Genomic DNA, 23,326 nt, shown 5'->3' on the forward strand with positions numbered 1-23,326 from the left:
GTTGATGTTTTCTCCATCTCCTCCACCCTGACCCCCCCCCCCCCCCCCCTCCCCACCCCCGATCCTCGCCTCCCCTCATCGCTTCAGGCTCCTGCCTCGAGATTCTTCGGGGAGAAAGTCCGGCTCTTGGGGAGGCCGGGAGCGACTCGGCGTCCCCCATGTCTCCTCGGACTAGCAAGAGCCGCATGTCCATGAAGCTGCGGCGCTCCTACCGGATCGGCCAATAAGACCTGAGCTGTCGGCCTTCAACGGACATCTCATATCAGATTAGTGTGGAAAATAAATCTATACATAAAAGCACTTGATGTCCCTCCCATCAGCCAATCAGAGGCGGCCACTCCTCAGAACACTCCTCCAGGCCAAATTGGGTCTTTAATTATCTTTCAAAATGAAATGGGGATGTTAACAGAACTACAAGTGAATATATGTAACATATCCCGATATGGCTCCCAGCTCTGCAGCTCTCTGATTGGCCGCTGGGCTTTCACGCACGAAAAACGCCCCTGAAAATATCTGCATAGTAAACTTCTGTGGATTGATATACTGTAACTTCACTCACATGGTTGTAATATCTCCAGCTTTGCATCAGATATCCACAGCAGTGCAGTATTAGTCCCTAACACTGTGTGCCATGATGCAAAGTGCACAGATGCCACTTGTAACTGCAGAAAGCTTCGGCGTGCCGCCTCACATGTTGCTTCCAGAGACGAGACTGACAAACAGAGAGAAGCAGATGCGTTGTATATTTGTACTGTAGTCTGTGTGTGTTTGTACAGAGAAACGGGAGGAAGGTGCCGCACGCAGAAAGCAAAGTCTATTTTGTTCTTAGCGCAGCACAGGCCTCAAGAGCTTTTTTGTTTAGTCCTCGTGACATGTAAATACAAATTTAAAGAAGGTAAAAGGACGTCTTTGTGGACGCGGTGGCCAAAAAAATGTTTCCAGGAAAGTGTTAGAACCAGGGTGGATGTTGTTTTACAAAATGAGACAGAGGACAGAGCTTTGTTGTGCATTAACCGGACAGAGATCAAAGAAGAAGCCCTTGTTTCAGGTTATTCAGTTTTCTTGCTCATGCTGCAAAAAACGAGGACAAGCACTGATGCTCGATGCATTTGTTTTCTCTTTTTTTTTCCTTTTAAAAATGGGCTGTAAAATTGTTTCAACTTGAACAAGAATGATCAATGCTGTATTTGTCATCCCTCTGTCATCTGAGGCGAGAAGCCTCGGCCACTCTTAGTTCTCGCGGTCATATATATATTCTGTATGTCTATATATGTATGAGCAAAATGTATATATATAGTAGATACCCGAATATCTATATGGATGTGTACAGTGTGAGGAGGGTTGCTGTGTATATACGATTCTGTGAGAATAGCTGCCAAAGCCAAACTGTGTGTAAACTTAACACCATGTATTTACTACAAATAGGGCAACACTACAACATTTCTTCCTCTCCCGCACTTCATTCTCCACAAACTGTAACATTATTTCACTGTTTTGTGTTCAGTGTGCCGAGAGTCGTGTACGCTGAACTGCACTCCACAGACAAACGCGAAGCAGTTTGAGGTTTGTGATGCCTTCAGACCTTACAGCTGCCTATGAGGGCCGCATGCAAGAAATATTTATAGTCTTTGTGTTTTGAGATGAAGGAAAAATGTTAAATTGTCAGGAATGAAAGTTTTAAGTCTCTAATAAAAAGACAAGAATTGGAATAAATTTCAATAAACACTAAAATGTTGACATTGTGACAATTGAAGGAGTAAAGGTGAAATGTTGACCTGAAAAAGGAAAATGAATCTGACCTTTAAAGGAAAAGTGTTAACAATAAAAGAAAGCATTTAGGAAAGAACTTTGATATTACATTTAAGGTGTAAAATAAGTAGAAAAGTAAAAAATGAAACCGAAACATCAAAAGTAATTAAAACATTTGTGGAGTTAAATTAGAGAAATGACTCTCAGTTGTTGACATTAGAGACAAAATGTCAAGAATAGGCATAGTTTATTGTAAAATGTCAGGAATATATACAGAACATTAAGAGAAAAACTTTGGTAGAGTAATAACTACACAAAGGAAAAAATGTAGACTTTGCAAAAAAAAAAAAAAGATATGGTAAAATAACAGAGGTCAAATTTTATAACTTTAATGTCAAATTCTCAAGACCTGTGATTGATTTTTGAGGGGAAAAATCCAGAAACTCCATTGATAAATCTTGTAATGTGGCTCAAATGCAGGTCCAGTTGGAAACACTTAACACTCCTGCAGATGAGTGAAAACTGCCACTTTATTATAAAGCTCAGTATTTGAGGCGAGCGAGGTCTGAGCGACTCCCGGTCGCTGTAAAAGTGCTCAAACCTCCAGGCGCCATCAGGACTCGACGGGCACATGTAAACTGTGTTTAAGGTTTTTTTTTTTTTTTTTTTTTTAATCACGTTGCTTCACTGCCTCAGTTCTGTTGTCGTTTCTCTGCGTCTCAGCTACAGGTTATCTGCTGTGAGCGAAGGGATCGTCCAACCTTTTCTTTTTATTTGAACCCGCTGTGTCAGGGTTGGAACTTTATTTTTTAAACACATTTGTAAAATGAGGTCAAGTTTTGTGTTCGGTTACTGAGCAAGGTGACGATTTGTGTGAGGCACCTCGCTTTTAAACGGCTGCTGTTGCGTTTGTGATTGTTGTTGCTGAGGGGCTGAAAAGCCAGTGCTGGGTGAAAGTGAGCCCCCCCCCCCCCCTTTCACCTGACCGCTGCATCCCGGGGGCCCTCCTCGCTCTCCACATGCTGTATAGAAACTACACACATGACTGTTTGCCAACGGCTCCGTCCCATAAACGCCCCCGACACGCAGCTGCATCCAGAGCGTAACCACGGCGACCATGGTTTCAAATGAGATGCCGCTCGTTTGACAAAACATGTAAATACACTTACAACGACAAGCAAGATTCTGCTTCAACTGACCTGTTAAGGTGCACTGCGGCGAGCCGTCTGGAGGATCACCTGACGGGAAGGAAACGTTTGGTTCTCATGTGTGCAGCGGAGCGTCTGCGGCTTCACCGTAGCTCACACATGTAACTACTGAATATACACACACTGCATGATACCAGTTCAATACTAACTGCATGTTTTGACCATGTAACAGCTGTAGCGCCACACGCAAGCACTCCACTCATGGTGTTACTGTCGAACCTGTAGTGTGTGTGTGAACATGAGTCTGTATGACACGGAAGAGTGTGGACTGGAGGATGAGTTTTGACAATAAAAGATGGCTACCAACATGCCAAGGGACTGCGTTAACATTTATTGACATTTGGATTCAGTTTCACACTCAGCCATATCAAAATAGTACTGTACAGGCTTCATAGAACCACGGTTACATTTTCAGCATGATAAAGGCATTTAGCGAGTATCCCAACAGTAATGTACAATCATAAAGACAAAGAGACTTTTCACGAGGAGAGCTTACAGTAAATGTTACATCTTTTTGTATGAAAATATTTTGCAACTGATGCATGAAGTGGCACATATATTATTAAAAGTAAAAGGCATAAAATAGCCTGATTGTTTAAGCTTAGAGTTTGTTTATGCTGCACTGTACATGATGTCGTCTCTCAGTCGCACAGAAACAAAGCGATTGCTTCAACTTAGAAGGAGGTTGTAACCTTAAAATGTGAAGTCGCGGTTGCAGTTTGATTTTCTTAAATTTAGAACAAAAAAAAACTCAACTTTCATTGACAGTTGACATCTGACTAAATTGTCATGTTTTCCACCAATATATTTCAAGTTTTAGCAACTTTACACGTAAAACAAACAAACCCACTTTTTTTTTAATTGCTCAGACTTGATTAAAAGTTGTTTGAATTAATGTAGACTTGATGTTTCAAATTGTTTTACTAGAGCTGACTTCCTACCTTCAGATTGAGTGAAAATCACTTTTTAAAGGTGATTGCAAGTTGCAGATTACAGATTCAAACTGTTACACATAGTCACCTCTTACACTACACATTTCCCAATCATAGTCAGAGTAGTTTCAAGTCAGTCAATCACACCAAAGGTACCCCCACCCTTTTTTAATATATATATATTCTTTATTCAGCCATAATCACTACAACCTTTTGTCACTATAGGAAAGTGCTCTCAACAAATTTAATTGAAAATGTTTTGCGTGCGTGCGTGTGTGTGTTGCCATCACAGTCTTACATACCTGGAGAGCTGACCTCAGCTTGCAGACAGAAGTGTGACTGAGAGGGTTGACTGTCTGGTTTCAGCACCACGGACAGCTCCACTGTTACAGGGTCAATGTGTTGAATGCTTGGATTCTGACTGACCTTTAAATGAAAGGCACACTGACTTGATTCCTGTGAGAAAATTGGGAAACAGCTACATAAAAGGAACTGGAGCTGATGAAGAGATTTAGTCAGGGGTGTCAAACATATGGGCTGCAGGCCAAAACCGGTCTTCCAGGGGATCCAGTAAAGATGACCGAGCAAAGTGGAAGAAAACTTTTTAAATGAAGTATCGCTTTACTTTACTTGTTGGGGGAATGTTTAATAAGTGTAGCAGCTCTGTCAATGTAGCATGAGCGCACTGTGAGGGTGAATTATTACAGACATAAGTTTATAGAAACGTCAGGCTTTTGGAAACATTAACCTGAAGAGAGGGAGGATTTCAGAGTCTGGCAGACTTGGGCAGCCTGAAAAAGACTAAACTTATGTTGAGCAACTTTAGTTGCAACTAAATTTGAAGAGAAATTTCACGGTTTTTTGAAAGATTTTAATTGTTTATATTTTTATGCTGTCATTCAGTGTTCCGGGTCAGCTTCATGCAGCCCCTGCAAAAAAACGTGAGTTTGACATCCCTGATCTTAATGCAGATGTTGTTTTAAAGGTGTTTGCATCTTCATGGTCGCACGGTCATCTGCAGCAGCATCACCTGCCGGTTCTCGGTGGGGTGGGACTTGTTGATGTGCCTCGTGAGCCCCGGGGAGCTGAAGAACGTGGAGGGACAGTGCTTGCACGTGAAGATTTGCTGCTGCTCGTGGTCCGCCGTGCTGCTCTCTTCTCTGTGCGCGTGGAAAACGTCCGGTCTCCGTCCTCCCCCTCCTCCTCCTCCTCCCAGCGTCTCCGCCAGTAACTCGTCCCGCATCGCGTGCCACAGCCGGTGCTTGTCCCTGATTTCAACCGACGGAAAGCGCGCGCCGCACAGGTGGCACAGGAAAACCTGCTGACTCTGTCCGCCGCCGGGCTCGCGCGTCTGAACGTATGGAGGCGGAGACGCGCGCGCCGACATCTCGTGCGCGGCCAGGTGTTTCTTCAGGTAAGCCTGTCGGCGGAACTTCTTCCCGCAGTAGCGGCACTCGTACAGCTCCTCCTCCGGTAAGGACTGCACCGGGGGCAGCGGCTGCTGGAGCTGCGGCTCGTCGCTGAGCCGCAGCAGGCCGGACGGCGGGCTGTCCGCGGCTCGCGCCTGCGGCTGCAGCTCCAGACAGCCGTCCACCGGGCTCCGGTAGTGCGGGGAGGAGTCGTACAGAGGAGGCGCGAGGCTGTCGGGACTGTCCCGGGAGCGCGCGTGGAGCATCAGCAGGGACGGCTCGCGCCGGATCCTGGAGCTGTCCAGCGGCTCGTGGTGCTGGTTTGTGTTGACTCGCAGCAGCTCGTTCTCTTTGCCCTCCATCTCCACCGGCGGCCGCTCGTGCTGGCCGGACCCCCGCGCCTCCTTCAGGGGCGTGGCGGGGGGCTCTCCGGCCTGGTGGCTGACCGGACGGGGCTTGTGCCAGCGGCGGTGAGACGCCAGGTTGGCGGGACAGCTGAAGACTTTGTCGCACTCGGGGCAGCGGTACTCCACGCGCACGATGCGGGAGCACTTGTGCTGCGCGAGGGAGAAGGGGTCCGGGTACTCCTCCTTGCACAGCTGGCAGATGAACTCCCCAGCGGCTGGTTCCCGGTGGGACCGGACGACTTCTCGCGCTGCCTCCGCAGCTCCGGACTCTCCTTCTTGATGCGCAGACCCAGAACCGGAGAGGTGGTGACCTCGTCTTCAAAGTTCAGCTTGCGGTTCACTTTGACCTTCTTTGTCGCGCCTCCCGCCGGCTGCTTGCCGTGCCTGCTGCCGTTCAGGCGGGGGTCCGCCTCGAGGAAGGCGCGCTTCCTTGCCGCGTGGTGCTGCTCCTGGTTCATGAGCGTGAGCGGTGGGAACAGGTGCAGGTGAGCCACGCGCGGCTCGTAGGTCTGCGCGTGGTGGTGGTGGTGGTGGTGGTGGTGTCGGCCGCCGGTCGCGAGGAGCCGCTCGATCGAGGCGGACACCGACGTGGGCGTGGAGCTCACCAGCAGCGGCAGGTCCGGTAACTCCGGCGCCGGGGACGAGGTCAGACACCTGCCGGTGAACAGCGGGGGCTTTTCTCCTCCCTCGTGCTGCTCCAGCAGTCTCGTGCCGACCGGTTTGACGGGGCTGCAGGTGCTCGTTAAGGTCAGGTCGTGAGAAGGTGGAGGAGGCGGCGGCGGCGGCGGGAAGAAGCAGGAAAAGTCGTCGTCGGGACCCAAAACGTCCACCTCGCTCTCCGGTAGCTGCGCGCGCCGGTCCGCCTCCGCTTCCAGCGCGGACTCCACGTGCGGGCTCCACGCCTCCCTGACCCCGGATGAGTCCTCGCGGGACACCGGGAACTCTCCGCCGGGCGGCTGGAAGTGGAGACCGGCCAGCAGCGTGTCCGCCTCGGAGCTGTCACTCCCGCTCCGGTCAGCGTCACACGTGTCGGGTTTGTTGCCGCTCCGTGACCGGTAGCCTCTCCGGTTCCTCTTCACCAGGAATCCTCGAGGCATTGTGACGACCACAGTGCTCGGCGCTTGGCAGGCGGGAATAACAACAACTCTTGTCTCGAGCCCTCTTTGAAGTGACAGAGAAAGAGAGAGAGAGGCGCGCGCAGGTGTGACGACCACACGAGGGAGAGATGTCCTGCGTGTGTATCCCCATTTCTCTCTCTATCTCTCCTCTCTCTCTCTCACACACACACACACACACACACACACACACACACACACACACACACACACACAATCACACTGACACTCAGAATGAGTCACTTACAATTATTAGTCATTAGAATTATATGTCTAAAAGTTCTGGATTTTTTAAGAGAATCAGTCATAGAATAAAATGTTCCATTCTTATTATTCAGTGCCTTTTAAAGCTATTATTCTTATTCATGTCTGATAAAATTAACAAAGATTCAACTTGATTAGAACATTGCTACAAGGTGCATTTTTCTTTTACGGAAAACATCTGGCTCCCAAAAATGATTTTTATTTTTTTTATCTCCAAATATTTAGTCTGTAAATTGTTTTTCTGCCAGACGTGAGAGTCATTTTTTGAAGTCATGCTTGCATGTAATGGAGAAGAAATATGTTCTTTGATTGCTCTCTATCAGAACCAAACTCAACAGCAAAAGGTCTCAATCTTTGATCTCAATCAGCCAGACAGCTTAAAGGAGTGACAAGGGTCCTTTTGTTACAATCATTATGACATTCTTAAAACCATTATTCGAATGGTTAAAACTTAAGCGTTTTTGAAGATTGTAGATTTGTAACATTATCAAAATGACATCTTCCATTTTCCTTAGACTGTGCCCGTGGAAGTGGTTTATTGTGTGAATAGTTCCTTTATGATAACTCATTTTAAACAGTTGATGTTCACACCTTTCCCTTGAGTCAATCAATTTAATCTCCACTTACATGCTCATGTTATATTTGGAGACTTTATTCTGTGTGGGAAGGCAGCAGCTGGTTTCAGCACCACTTTCTGGATTTCTGAGCAAACAACTTATTTGGCCCCTGAGCTAAAATGTCAAAGAAAACCTTAGAATCCTGTACTTTAACCACTGGATGGGATCAGGTGACAAAGACCAAACTGACGCGTCTTCAAGAGGAGGATACTCTTTCAGGGTTTGAGGGACTCATCATGGTTTCTCCCGGGGGAGAAACTCAGATACAGATCGCACATTTTTAAGGCTGCTAATGAGCGTCTCTCTGTCCCACTGGAGCGTCCTGCTGCCGCCGTGGGAAAACCACGGGAGAAACTTTCCCTCAGCGCGTTTGTGTGTGTATGTGCACGCGCGTGTGCGTCCGTGTGGTCCGTCGTGCATGCGTGGCGTTATCTTTCCAGCTGAACAGAGGCGTGGGGACAGAAGACACAGAGATTGTGATCCTGTGTGTGTGTGTGTGTGTGTGTGTGTGTGTGTGTGTGTGTGTGTGTGTGTGTGTGTGTGTGTTTGAATGACTATTCACACTCACCGCTCCCCTCGCTGGAAGCTGCTCTCGCTGATAAGAGATCGGAGGATATTCATCCATCCTTTCTTCCTTCTATCCATCCATCCATCCACCCCCTGCGGGCCAGGACCTCCTCGCGGGCCAGGCGCTCGGTAGCTCGGCCAGCGGGCTCCGGCCAGCCGCCGTGGCCGCCTGGAAGTCAGTCAAGGCGGATGAGCGTGAGAAGGAGCTGCGAGGGCCGCTCGGGGAACAGAGGAGAGATTAGAGGTGGGCTGGGAGAGAGGAGGAGAGGCCAGTACCGCAATCTGATGAAGCAGCCACCGTCACGATCATTCATTGGTTTGTTGCACCTTCAAGTTTTAGCTGAAACACATTTATTCATGCTGAATTTCCAAATAATAATAATTAAAAAAAAACTTAATGATCAGAGAATAAATCTCTCTTATTTACACATATAGGCCTAATTGAACTCCTTAAACTTAACAGAATACATTGGAGAAAGTTGAGGGAGCACGAGTTGATCCTAATGAAATCAAATCGAAATGATTAAGTATGAAATTTGCCAGATTTTTCGGGGAAGATTTCATTATTTGTGGGGCTCAGATACAGTTTCTACTGTAAATAGAGCCACATTTTTAGTTTTACTTACCTTTAAGCATTGAGCTGCTGAGTTGAGCAGCTGGACTGTCTTCTCTGGTCGTGACACAGACGTTTTTCATTCACAGTGTGTTGTGTTCATGCACAGGACACGGTGATATTCAAGGTTTGGATGAAACAAGATGTTACAGTGAGATGGAAGGAGCCGAGCAGGCAAAACAGAGTGAATATTCTCACCCTACCTCTAAAAGTATAGATTATAGGAGGCTGCAGGCCAGAGGACATGAAGTTGTGTGTGTGTGTGGGTGTGTGTGTGTTGTGTGTGTGTGTGTGTGTGTGTGTGTGTGTGTGTGTGTGTGTGTGTGTGTGTTTAGTTTGCATTGCATCAGTGGGCAGTGAGGTGGATAATCCTCCAGACTGCTGAAAATGACTCTATTGATTTGTGCTTCTCAGTCACAAGCAGCACAGTTTGCTTTAAGTAGCACAGTATTATAAACCTGTCTGTCTGTCTGTCTGTCTGTCTGTCTGTCTGTAGAGTTCACGTCTGAACATCCAGGAACTGTTTTCACATGACAGCTTCTGTCATACCTGATGAGCTGTCTGGTATATTTCCATTTGAAGTAATAATTTTATCCTCAAATGTAATAATAAGGCTGTGGGGAGGCTTAATAATCACAATGACAGATATTTTTGGGGGTTATTTTTCTTTTCTAAAGTGAACATTAGTTTAAATTCTTCCCAATTGTTATAAATAGTTTCTGTTTTACACATAGGATCAATAGACTGTTGAGTTTACTGTTTCATGCCAGTTCATTGGGTCTTTAATCATAAACCAAACATGGATATCAGCACAATTTCAGCTCCATTTGACACTATCTTGGATCAAGTGCATTTGTAAGATCGGCCAAAAGGTTTGGAACCCAGCTAAACAGGGAAACCGTCCAAAACAAACGCTTGACTTTCCTCCACAGGGCGGTGTGTCTCAGTAGAGATGGTCATCTGTCGCCATCTGCTGGTGGCTCTAAAACAAAGCGCAGCTGTCTCGGGAGTAGAAGGTCTTACAGGTTTGTAATAGAAGGTGACAGAAAAGTCAATGCCTGAAAGATTCAGAGATGCTTATATGACAAAAGCGAGGCCACCACTTTAATAACCAGCTGGTTTTAATGTTGTGGCCGATTCATGCACAATGAATTGTCTGATTGACAGCTCTCTGGCGCCCCCTGCTGTTGGTGATCATGTTTGTTGCTGAACCGCCACATGCAGTGGGTCATGTGTGGTCACCTGACCAGGTGAGTGTACAGTGCAGCTCTCACTTCCTGGTACACGGTGAGTCAGGAGCGCACGTGAACCGTCTGACTAATCGATTTATGTCAAGAAACTGGAAATGAATTCACCTGTTATACAGGCAATGATCACTTATCATTAGTCTAACATGCACAGGGATTGTAATGGTTCTTTTGCAACTGGTCATTTGAGAGCAATAAAAACTCATTGAGAATTTTTTCTGTTTATTGTTCCCTTCAACCATGAAATGAAGTTTCCACTGGATAACACTGGAGGAATTTTTTAAAAAAACAGTCTGCTCCAGAAAAGGGAAGTAGTGTCTGCTGACAGTAATGCCAATAACTCAGGAAAACAGACTCAGCAAATTTTACCAACATCAACAAAGCCAACACTGATCTCTCTCACGCACATGATCAAAACTGTGTGAAAAGTGAGGTGCAAAAGAAAGTTAGGTTTGTGCTCATTTTTAAAGCCAGTTTTTAAACTTCAGTGGCAGAACCTAAAAAGCCAGGTTTTGTTGAGTTTCCGCTGAAGCAGCGTCACATGACTTTTATCTGAATTTGATGGATTCATCCAGTGAATCTCTGGTGTTTCTGCTTGTAAAAGTCAGTACTGACATATTGAACTGCTCCATGTTTCCCTCAAAACCTGGCTAATGCATTTATAACTCGCACAATCCTGTTCTCAGACATGCAGAAGACGTTATTTTTCACTTATGACGTGAAACTCAGGTCTGGTGATTTTACAGAAATTTGATCCCACGCAGAGGACAGGATTGTAAAGAAAGGAGTGTCTCCAAGCGCGAAAGCTGATGGTGGAACCAAAAAGGTTTTGACTAATAAATCAGTCTTGCGGAATCGTGACAGAGACAGAGAAGGGTATGTAAACCGAACACCATCGATTCAACCCCACCCTTCACTTCATTCTTCAACGACGCGCTACACCCTCACTTTGCATCTTGGTGGAGAGGTATTTACAGTGCCGCAGGATTATTAATCTGAACACACCTCTAGGTATTCAAGACTCGACTGTCACATACTTTTGTCCACTGTCACCTGGACTTAGCCCCACTGAACACTCACAAGTCAAACATTCCTGACATGACAGGAAGCCCGGAGGAACACATCATGCTGGGCTAATGTGGGATATCAGGTTTGACCAACCTTGTTGCCACAGCTCCCAATTCTGCTGAAAATACCAAGATGGTATGAAAACTGAGATTCAGAAAATCATGCTCTTCGTACAGATTTTGCCAACACGCCACCGATCCTATGTATTGTCCTTGGAATTTGTAAGAAAATCCCTCAGCTTACACCCAGGTCTTATCAATCTGTTTTGTTGTTTGAAATCATAATTTCAAACTAGAATGCATTCACTACTCAGGGTGTGGCAACAGGAAGCCTTTTGTAGTTCTGTGAATGAGATTGAATGCTTTGTTGCAGACAGATGCAGAATCTACTAGAAAAGAAACGGCAAATAAAAAGAGGAAGCAGGTAAACAGGTGGACAGTGAAAATTCCCCCGGTGCTGCTTCACTGTTCCCACTTTCTGTCTGAACAAGCTCAGCATGTCGTTTGATGAGTAAACTGCACGTGTGTGTGTGTGTGTGTGTGTGTGTGTGTGTGTGTGTGTGTGTGTGTGTGTGTGTGTGTGTGTTCTTGTATTTCTATCCTTGTCGGGGCCAAATGTCCCCACAAGGATAGCAAAACGTGGAACGACGTGCCTTGTGGGGACCTTTTTCCGGTCCTAAGTAGGAGAAACAGTGTTTTCTTGACCATGTTGTTGTTACTGAAAAAAGTAAAAGTGCAAAAACATTTCTTTAGGGTTAGGCTTTGTTGTGGTGTGGGTTAGGGTTAGGGTAAGGGTCAGGGTTAGGGGCTAGACATGAATGGGAGTCAATGGACGGTCCCCACAAGGATAGAAATACAAGACTGTGCGTGTGTGTGTGTGTGTGTGTGTGTGTGTGTTAATCCCGACTCAGGATGACTCAGTGTGCGCGGCACATGCCTCCTCATGTCCAGAATTCACAGGGATTCCCAACTGAAATGAGTGTGCGAATGTACGCAAATGTGCACAAATAGCACAGGTGTGGTTGCAGTTCAACACTCATGTGACTTTCTTATCCACCAGAGAAAAACGCCTCCTGAAATGTAGCAGTTAGAGAACACTCCCTTTGATTTGCTGCAGACATGAAGCGACTGGTTGCTCTGATGTACAGAAGACCAGAAGATAGCTTTGCTTCTTTATTACTCACTCAATTCGAAAACTGACTCAAGCATATGTGCATACATGTATTTATGTGTGCATCAACACACATAATATTAAGATATTATGTGATAGCAGCTGAGCAATTATGAATATTCAACTTCTTTCATAGTTTTGAATCAGAAATTAAATTATTTTCTATATAAAAAAAAGATGTGCAACCCAGGGTGGGTGTTACATAACATATGATGAAGCTCCACCTCTCCATATCAGTGAATACTGGAGGCCGGGAGCAGTGGCGGTCACTCCTGTTTCACTTCACTGCCTCCACTCCTCTGTTATGTGTCCTTTATATTCACGGTAACCAAGGCGAACCCTGAGCTGAGACATGACAATGCCAAGAATTATACCTAATAATTATCCGCCTGTTTGCTTTTACATAATTCATTCTGCTGCATTTGTCTCCAGAATACTCACAGGGCACACATTACTCACCACTATCATTGCAATTCAGTAAATGCCATGGCCGGGTAATCGAGGGAATGCTGATGACTCATACGAAGCCTGGAGAAAATACTCGAAGAAAGGAAGTTGAATTTCATTGTGCAATTGTGAAAACAAATTCCCTTAAAAAAATAAAATCGTGTTTGCTTATTTTGTGCTTTCACCCTTATTTTTGTTGACATTCTTGGTCTTTTCAATAATGTATTCTTTGTGTCTTTTGAAATAATTTATTATCACACTTTAGTTTTTTCGTGTCTTATAATATTATCAGTTTTATGAGGGTTTTGTGTGGTTTTGACCAATTTACATTTCATCTCACATGATGATCATTTTTGCAGATGGTTGCCTTCTATTTGTTATAATGTTTCTTTTTCTTATTTTTCATTTGTTATGTTTTTTTTGTAGTTTCGATATGTTTTTCTTTTTGGGGGCTTGTTGTTATCTGACTCTTTCAACACTGATTAAACCCATTCCTTTAGCTTAACAGTAACGATCTCTGTTTAGAAAAGCAGACAAAATGCTGTAAAATCACAATTAGCATTTTACTTTGAGCAATGAACCCTTTGTGTCCTTTCAGATGGACTGCAGCCACTTCCCTCAGTGTTTTTCCTTGATTCATCTGCATTATTCTGGCCCCAACACAAAGCTGTTTTTCACCCTGCCTTTAGACTGAGCAGTGTGCATTTGTAATAAGCTTAGCAGTCCAGCTCCTCTGTTAATCATTTATACAATGTATGAAACATGCTGCATGGGTGTGCATTTGAAGAGGCTGCCCTTATGTGAAGCGTGAGCTTCCTGATATGACTAGTCACACACAAAGACATACAGAACAATGTGAAGTAAAACAAGCCTGGAATTTCCCTCAAGCCTCCAGAACATCAAGTCTGTCTATGTGGTTTTTAAAGGAACAAGTTTCACCCATGACCCTGGCCGGATCTACTTGAAGTACTTGTATTTTATCTGTGAAAAAAAAAAAAATCTGCACGAGGTTAAATCACATGAGCAATTAATAACTCGAGTTGTTATATTCAGTCCATAAATTCTTCCATACTTTGACTTTTGTGCAGGAAAGTTTATACTTACTTGTTTAGTCTGTTTTAAACATTGTTATTGTGATTCAAAGTACCTCTGTCAATCTGCAATAGACAGCTACTGTGTACTGCACAAACAAAATACGTACACATATGTGCATACACATGAAACATATAATCATATGTTCTTATGTGTTTAGAACAATGCATTCCAAAACAAGTTAATGTTTTTGCATGCATCAGTTATTTATATAAAAAAATCAAATGCCAAAAGGTATACAAAAAAAAAAAGTGTGTGATCAATTTTTGGGGGTGCACGGTGTAGTAGTGGTAAATACTGTTGCCTGACAGCAGAAGTGTCCTCAGTTGAAGTGCGGCCTTGGGGGCCCTCCTGTGCATGACTTTGCTTCAACAGACCAAAAACACACGTGGGTGTAAAATTGTTCGGATATGATGGATGACCAATCTGTCCAGGACGTACCCTAGCTTTCCTAAAATACAAAAAGAGTTCCCACATGTTCTGTTCCAACACCAAGACTGCTGAAGAACACACACATGCGCACGCACACACCTACCATCCTGCAGCTGTGGGTTTACACGGGCCATACAGAGCTGCAGTTCTCATTTTTCTGTATTTCCTGACCTCCTCTTGTACATTGGTAAATCTATTGAGATGGATGTTTACCCCCCATCCACGACAGCTGTAAACCACAACAGGCATGCGAAGTCTGCGTTTATTTTTTACTCTAGGAGGGAAATAAAATCTGCCTGAGCTATCAGGTTGTGCATCACAACATTTCAGAGATGAGCCATTTTTCCTTGTCAAACCACTACTGATATATTACATAACAGGTTAGTCTATTAAACTACTGGCTGCTCTTTTAGATGAATTAAACTCTGAGATTTCTTTTACACAAATATCTGCTTTGTTCTATATTTCATAGTAAATAACTAAATGCTGTGTAGTTTAGGATGCTCTCCGAAGGTTTTCCATTAAGCATGTATTTCATTCGCCACATGCTTTCAAACAAAACAAGCAGACAAAGGATCAGCCTTACCTGTAATTTGTTCACAAATGTTAAACTGGAACCTTTGTTTTGTTTGTTTAGGCTACTGTTTTATTGGTTACATTAACACTCTGGAAAAAAGTTGAGAGATACAAAGACGGGTTTCCTGAAACAGAAGTGTTATTCTGCATTTATTAGATTCTTATTAAGTAAGATTATCTCCTGTTGGGCTGTACCTGTATTCTCAAGGTGAGGGGTTGCCAGATTTTATTCAATCGTTGGAGTCTATCTCTTAGGAAGCATCAAGTTCTTTCTAAATGGAGAGTATTAGTTATGCCCTCTAACTACATCCTCAATGATGACACACTTGTACTCTTTCATACTGTGGGAATCAGTTTTTTGCTATTGTGAGACAATAAGAGATAAAATACGGTTGCACTTTGCTTAATTTCCTGAAGGTTTCTCTGCTCCATGGCCTCAGACAAGAGTAAATCCTCAGGCGCATTGTGTAACTATGCATGGTATTGCAACAGGGCTTTTGCAGATGCTTCTGGATAAATATTGTGTAATTTTCTTTCTGGAAAGTGAAGCATTTGTATAATTTTAATTAGAACTAGACAATGTCTTGCATTGTGTGAACAGGTAAAAATATTCTCAAGGGCTCTGTCCCACAGACCATCTGTGATCAATTCACCAAATTCTTTCTCCTTTTTGCGTCTATGTGTGTGAGCAGGAGGGGAACGCTTTGAATACACTTTACATCACTGAAATGTCTCGATGCGTTGCCAAATTTATATTTTTCAACTCAAATTATGGTCACTTGAATATAGAGTAAATTGAAAAATATATCACTTTATCTCACATTTCTTTGGATCTGTATGTACGTGGTTGCTCACGTTCACTTGTGATTGCTTCCTCTTCCAGGCTGAAGCATTGTTTGTGTCACTTTCAGGTCATTCTGTTACAGCAGGGTTTATTTTGTTTCTATCTTGGGCTGTGTACACTTTGTGGGCCTCATGCAGAGACGCCGTGTTTATATGGGCTGGGCCCCTCTGCTTGTTTGCACCTATTAGTGAGTTATTTAAAAACAAATAAAAAAAAGAATGATTACTGCATGTTGAGCAACTGTTGCATTGTGTAAAGGTTGCACTGAATGTGCAGAAGATGTAACCCGGCCTGCAACCTTAAATTGCCCTCTCGGTGACAAACTGAGGAGCGTATTTATATGTGTCTGAACAGAAATCCCCTCTTGGAGCCAGCGATCTGCACGCTGTGTTATTCTAAGTGACAGTTGTGGAAATCCCCCACCTAGCTCTAAGCTCCGCCCCTCCGGAGCGCCTTTACAGACCGCTGCTCTCAGCTCCGTCTGGATACAACCGAGCGCACCTCATATCCGAGCACCGGGACTCCTCATGGACCTGCACCGGACCAGTATATTAAACCAAATGGATTACGGCCGGGAGGCTAATAAAGACGGGAAGGCGGTCCAGCCGACGGACGAGCGGCTGGACAGCGGTTTGGACTCGCTCAAGGAGGAGGAGTACCAGGCTGTGGCCGCCGAGATCCTCCGGCTCCAGCTGGAGAGCGAGCCGCCGCGGCGCACACAAGCCGGGGCCGCGGCCGGGGAGCTGCACGACTGGCAGACCCAGACCACGGAGGAGGGAGACACGTAAGTTCGAGCAAGGAGTGCCGCGGTTCTCGGGGGGGTGCAGCCGTGCTGGCGGTGCGGGTCGAGCAGGGCCCCCCCGCTCGGCTCTCCGGGGGTTAATTTGACGCCTTTTCCTGTGGGGAATGTCTTCCTGGAGCCCGGCGGTACAATGCTCAAGGCCCGGGCCTCGCTCCGGTTTAAAGCCCCCCTCCCCCGGTTCATTAGAGTGTTCGCAGCCCTTTGCTGAGCCGTCCGGGGTGATACCGGGCCCGGCTGTGGTCGAACCGGCTTTGTCGGACGTAACAAAAGGCCATTATCAGCGGAGGATCTATTATGGCCGCGGGTCAGATCGGGAAAGTCCCGGGCGCGCCGCCAACATATCCCAGCGACGCGCGTTCCCGTGAAGCGAAAAGGAACGGGGGAGAAAAAAAAAACCTCGGGAAAAAAGTACATTGGAGTCAACAAATGTAACTTTGCAAAGCATGTGTGTGAGGTTCAGTGGCGCATCCTGTTACACACGAAATGGAAAAACCTATAAACGACGCCAATAGTTCATTTTTCCTAATTCCAACATTGTTCCTCCGCAAAGAAATGTAGTTCCCAGTTTGTTAGTTCGCACAGCTCAAAATATCCTTTCAAGTTTAACACCCTATCGTGAACTTGATTATCATAGCTATTTATATTGGTGGCAGGTGCGGTGGTTACAAAAAAAACAACACTAAAAGCACACAAAAAACTCAATTATATTTGTTTTTTGGGGAGGGGGATACCAGCTGGGAAATTCCCATTTCCCACTCTGGAACTTTCAGGCTAAAGTGAACAAATGTGTTCATCAAACATCTGCAAATAAAGGACAAACAGCATATAAGGTTACAGGTGAAGTCAGTATCTTTCATACAGTTTAATAGTGCTGCTGCTGTTTTTGTTATGAATATACTTTTTTTTAATGGACAAGACACACATGCTCTCACATTAGTTGATATTACTATGAAACTTACCAAGTGGGAAATTCCAGGTTTAAAACATTGAGATGTATTTTTCCCTCAGGAATGTTGAAGCTTAACACTTCACAGATAAACTTAAACTGACCATACAAATGTCTAAAATTTAAACCAGTTTTAAAACCATTCGATCTCTGTTTTTGTAATAATTACTCCAAAAAACAAATAACAGTAAAGTAATTTTAATGGACATTGTACTCTTGTATTTTACGCTTCAGCAATGTTTTGGTGTCATGCTTAAGTACTATGTGGAATGATAGCTGGAAATACCCACGTCTGAATTCCTCCATTGGTGGCTATTGTTCCTGTCATAATCACTGTGATTATCTTCACTCATCAGTTGACCTCATTTGCCACAAACTTGGCTTTAATTATTATGACCTGAAGGTTGGGATTTCCTGATGCAGATGAGTGAAGAATGAAATCATTTAGTCTTCCTGAAAAAAAAGAGCAGGAATGCTTACAGCAGCCACTAGCTGTTGGGCTTTAGCGGATGAAGTACATCCCCAGTCTTTTGAAAAGCTTCCAGAACCAGCTGTTACACTTTTCAGTTATTTGCAGCGGTGTGATGTCATTTGAAACATATTTAAAGTTTTTCATTATGGCTGTGTAGTAAAAGGTTTTCTGGCTGCTCTCTCGACAGTTTGCTTCACTTGGCCATCATCCACGAGGCGAAGGACTACATCAAACAAATGATCGAGCTGTCTAGGAACACAGACTTCCTCAACACACAGAACGACCTGAGACAGGTATGCAAATTCTCTCTTTGTTTGCCTCAATCTGTCAGTGTCCCCTCCTTTTTTTTTTTTTAAAATCCAGTTGCTCTGGGGTTTTTTTTAACTATCTTCTCTCCCTCTCCCAGACTCCTTTGCATTTAGCCGTGATCACGAACCAGCGGACGTGTGTCACTGTCTCCTGGCGTCTGGCTGCGACCCCACGCTGGTGGACAACAGCGGGGACACGCCTCTGCACATCGCCTGTCGCCACGGGAACCTGCGCTGCTTCAGCGTCCTCAACAGAGCTGCCGGCCGGAGCATCTACACACGGCGATGGGCGGCGTGCAACTACAACGGTAACTTCAATGAGGCCGCTCTTCTGCTGTGGGCGATTTAAAAAAAGAAAACAACAACAAAAAAAAAAAAACGCTGCGTTTTTGTAAGATTAGGCAACTTGAAGGATTAATTGGTCGGAGTTGTTGAGGGTATTTTCCAGACGCGACACTGAATGACCCCACTGTTGCTTTTTAACTACTGTTTAGAAAGAGGGATTTGAGTCGCTCATTATCCTCCAGTCCTGTAAAGAGAAAGGAAACATTTCAGTAAGCGAGGGGAAATACCCTGCTTTTGCGCTCGCAGTCTGGCTGAAACCCACGTATTACACAGCACTTAATGTTAGATACAAAGGCCTCAAATAGAAGGGATCGTCTCCTCTACTTTTAGACTTGTGTATAAACATGTTTATCCTAACAGGCGATGACTGCAGATAAAATGAAGTAATTGTGTCTTTCTTTTTTTAAGGCAATCTCGGGGAAGTTAGGTTGTTTTTCTAAATTTTAGTAAATATTTCAGTTGGATGCGGGATTATGAACATCTTGGAATTCAGGATGAGTCATCAGATATGGGAAAGTTTTACAAAAATTACAAAAATCGGGAAAATCTTTGTTGTTTATTGAGGCTTTTTTCCCATCAGTTTTTTTAGATCATTTTGGGTAACATTTTTTTCCACCTCTGTTTAGGTCAAAACTGCCTCCATCTGGCATCAGTTCACGGTTTCCTCTCACTGGTGGAGAAAATGGTGGATCTAGGAGCGGACATCAATGCGAAGGTAAAAACCACAAGCTTTTCTTATTGTGGCATCCTGGTTAAAAAAACAAGACCTCCGTGTTTTTAACCCTCTCTCCCCCATCCGTGTCCGTCCAGGAGCAGCATAACGGCCGCGGCGCTCTTCATCTGGCAGTGGACCAGCAGAACCTCTCCCTGGTCAAGCTGCTGCTGCATAAAGGAGCGGACCCCAATCTCCTGACGTCCGGGGGCCACACCCCCTACCATCTCACCTACGGCTTTCGACAGCAGCAGCATCAGGGAGGCGCTGCACTCCGTCACCCGCCCCGAGCTGCGCGAGCTGCCCGACAGCGAGTCGGACGACAGCGAAGAGGAGGAGGAGGAGGAGCAGGCGTCCGACGAGGAGGTGCGTCAGGGAGCAGCAGTGCAACTCGGCTAAATGAGAGACTTCCTGGCCGTTGTCTAACTTCTGATCTGTTTGTCCGCAGGTGGGTTACGATGACATTCAGTGGAACGGTCATTAGCGCGGAGCCCCGGAAGAATGACGATGAAGGACAAATCGGCCCGGCACGCTCCTGGCCCGCCGGGCGGGCGGATGAGGCAGCGAGGGTGTGACTCCTGCCGCGACGAGGCAGGCAGGCGAGCGGGCGGCTGCGACGAAGAAACAGACTGACGGCCCGGAGGGCAACGGCTCGATGACACACGGCGCCATGTCTGTGTTTGAGGATCGCTTGTATTCTGTAGACCCTGCTACTCATTGTCATAGAAAATGCTCCAATTGTATGATATGTAAATGCTGTGTATACAAAAGATGTATTTTTTATGGAAGCGTGAATGTGTACAGTTGAGCAGGTTGTATATGTTAGACAGCTAACAGTTCCAGCACACTCCAGTTAAATTAAAACACTCATATTTAACGGCGATTACTGATCTTTGTGTGAATGTTTTGGGGGGTGAATTCGATGGCAACCCAAGAAGAATGCTTACACAGGAATGTACATGTATAGATTCCACAGTGTTGAAAATACAGCAGTGTGAAAATGTGACTGAGCCCAAGATGATAGGAGCAGCTCCTGATAATATCAAGAAATCACTGAAAGCACATGTCAAACATCGAACAACAGGGAGTCTTGTCAGACTGAATTAGTGTGTCTCTACCGCTTTCATTGGCTTCAGTGCAAAAACAAAAGGAGCAGCAGAATCTGTAAAGGAAACTGGCAAGCCTAGAAGTTCATGGCGACAGTGACTGAGAGTCTGTCGAGACTTCAAGAAACACAAAGGAAACATTCCTTAAATATTACTGTACCTTTTGAAGATATTTGTATAAAGAGATAACTCATTAAGTCAACAATAAAGCAAGATCTTTCAACAGCTATGATTCAGTATCAGACATGTCACGCATGGACCATAAAAATAATAGATTTTTTTAAAAAAAACTTTGGCAAAACACCAGTTGTGCGGAGTGTCGCAGAGCTTTTAAATGTAATGATCCAGAGTCTGGTCAAATGCCAAGGTTCCTTCAGCTGTGTGTGTGTTTGTGTGAAATGAGACTGTTGAATGAAGAGGGTCAGGAAATTCCCAGGAAGGGGGAGCCTCAGCTGTTTGCAGCATTCCTGCTCCTCCCCCCAAAGAAGGGAATCTTTGCTGAATAACTCAAGACAAGCAATGTGGGGGGAGAAAGAAAAAAAATACAATTCAGCATCATTCAAATAATAATGACTCTCAAAAATGTGAACGCTGAATTGGTGTTTTAACAAGTCCTTATTTGGTGAGAAGTTCACATCAGGGTTTTGTGCAGTTCATGCGTGGTTGGCAGCAGCCCTGGGTAACAATGGTGACTGCAGAAGTCGTCCAACTCCAGGTTCAAGACGTGCCGTGCTGCGCTGGTAGCTTCCCACACCTCTCATCGTCTGCTCAGCTCACACTCATCGGCCTGAAGCTGTGGAGCTGAGCTGTTGTGACACGCCAGCCAGTCTGGAGCCGCTTGTGGTGACATGTGAGGGACTGATGAGAGTGACTTTCCAGGGCGATGGGCAGCCGGCTGCAGTCGGGACGTCTGGGTGGGGACAGGAGAGGACGCCGGAGGGACGGATCAACGGCTGGTGTGTCAGTGCTTCCAGTCGGCTGCGACAATGTCCACAGTCTCTCCATATTTTAAATCAGTGCTCACAAAAACGTGTAAATCTGCCGCGCTTGGCTTCACCGCAACGTCTCATCAAATCAAAGACTGGAGAGGGAGTGCCGGGCCTTTCTTGGAGGCAGTGAAGGCAGGTCCAGGAGAAAACACTAAGAACCAACATTTGAAATAACTGTGTAAACACAACTGCAGCTCGTTCTTTATCTTCATCCTCGCTCAGCCTTCACTGTGAGCAGACCCACAGTCCTCACTCCCTCTCAGACAGAGCAGCCAGATGAATGTCGATCTCCGACTCTGACAGAATTCTGAAACACAAACAGCAATTTTAAATGGTTACACTCATTTTTTCAGGATCTCAACGTACGTTCAGACCCTGAAAAAATGAGTGTAACCATTTGATCTTACCCCTGCTCTTACTTTGGGGGGAAATTCCCCTTTAACATGGGGCCACTAATTTTTTTTTTTTTCGAAATAACTTTGACAGTCGAGAAAGAGTCGAGACATTACCAGAAACGCAGCAGAAAACCGGCTGCTATCTCCAGCCAACCTCGTCTATCTGGAAAAGTCAACATAGGTACAAATTCTAACCCTGCCTTGCTTGGCACGGAGCCAGAAGGACGAGCGGTTGGAAAGGAACAGTGGGAAACAATGTCTGTCCGGGCAGCCTTCAGCTTTGAAAGATAATGTTACATTATCTGTCCACCGAACAGCACACATTTACAACTGTTTCTTGTTCACTACTCTGGATCACCTCTCAGCTGGACTTCTGCACCATCCTACCCCTTTGGGATGCGGTGCGGCAGGACGGTCAACTCATGGATGTGCACTCAACAGATTCACAGAACTATCTCATGCCAACGTGGAGAAAAACCTGTGAGAAAAGTTTCCTGGAGCTTGCGAGATTTATGACACCAGCGATGAGGGAGAAACAGGTTCCAACCTGCTACTAACAAGGAGAGGCGATCATACGGGGATGAGGAATGTAAAGCAGGTATAGGAGAAGTCGTGGATTCCCAAGGCTTGCAAACGTAAGCGTCCATTTCCCCGAACCATTAGTTTACAATATCCTAACGCTCATGAAGCCTTTTTAGACTAGTTTTATTCTTTGAACTATTTCATTGGCTTCTCCTCATCAAGATCCACAACAGCAGATCATGAATAATCACATTATTGTGTTATTTGTTTTTGTTTGTTGCCTCATTTGTGTTACATATAACTACTTAGTATTAGAATTAAAATCTTTTCATCTTTTCTGTATCCAATAAGTTATTCTTCACAGATCGTAAATTCCTTCATTGAATCTAAAATGCAGTAGTGTTTTCATACACTTTGTGTTTTAAAAATAGATATTTTATACAAAAGGCTGATCCATGTTACGAGGAATAAGCCCGACATTAAGAAAGAAAATAATAAAAAGTGATTAATTGTTGCACACATTTTACAAGCCTTCATAAACGCATCTGCTGCGTTCAAGTTCTCGTAGCTCCATTGTTGGTCTCCATAAACCATCAATCACTCAAGGCTTTAAAGGTGCTGTAGGCAGGATTCCACATCTCCGCCATCTTGCTTAGGGTTACCGAAGCAAGATGGCGATTTGACCCATCTAAGATGGTGATTTGAAACCCAGCACAGCCAATCCTGTCCTGTTTTCTCTGACATCACGCCCTTACGCAAGTTAAGCCCCTCCCACAAGAACGTGCGACGAACGCCCCTCGACCAATCACGGTTAGAGCCTCAGGGGCTCTTCTGATTGGTCAAAGATACCTGGAGCTGTCGAGATTCCTTTTCAGCTCAGAACAGAGACAGATGGAAACGCTGCGCCCTCGCGGTAGTGCAGTTATGCTACACTCCTAAAGGATTATCAATGGATACTCTAACATTTAATCC

The 23,326-nt window shown here is 45.0% G+C and overlaps 2 protein-coding genes and 1 pseudogene across 2 annotated transcripts in view; 1 reads left to right on the top strand and 2 right to left on the bottom strand.

Moving 5' to 3' along the window:
- LOC115407144 (protein NRDE2 homolog) overlaps window positions 1–160 on the bottom strand; it is an 8,686-nt gene extending 8,526 nt beyond the window's left edge. The window contains 1 exon segment of the mRNA XM_030117503.1: window positions 57–160. Coding sequence (XP_029973363.1) covers window positions 57–160 — 104 coding nt within the window.
- A 4,676-nt stretch (window positions 161–4,836) lies between these two features.
- On the bottom strand, window positions 4,837–6,820 carry LOC115406378 (insulinoma-associated protein 2-like). The gene is given in 2 exon segments (XM_030116376.1): window positions 4,837–5,917; window positions 5,920–6,820. Coding segments are annotated over 2 exon segments (1,914 nt in total). The 5' UTR covers window positions 6,803–6,820; the 3' UTR covers window positions 4,837–4,886.
- Window positions 6,821–16,226: 9,406 nt separating this feature from the next.
- Window positions 16,227–20,073, top strand: LOC115406379 (NF-kappa-B inhibitor alpha-like; annotated as a pseudogene).
- Window positions 20,074–23,326: the final 3,253 nt, after the last annotated feature.

The sequence above is a fragment of the Salarias fasciatus genome, chromosome 19 (genome assembly GCF_902148845.1).
Source record: "Salarias fasciatus chromosome 19, fSalaFa1.1, whole genome shotgun sequence".
In the NCBI taxonomy this organism is placed as follows: domain Eukaryota; kingdom Metazoa; phylum Chordata; class Actinopteri; order Blenniiformes; family Blenniidae; genus Salarias; species Salarias fasciatus.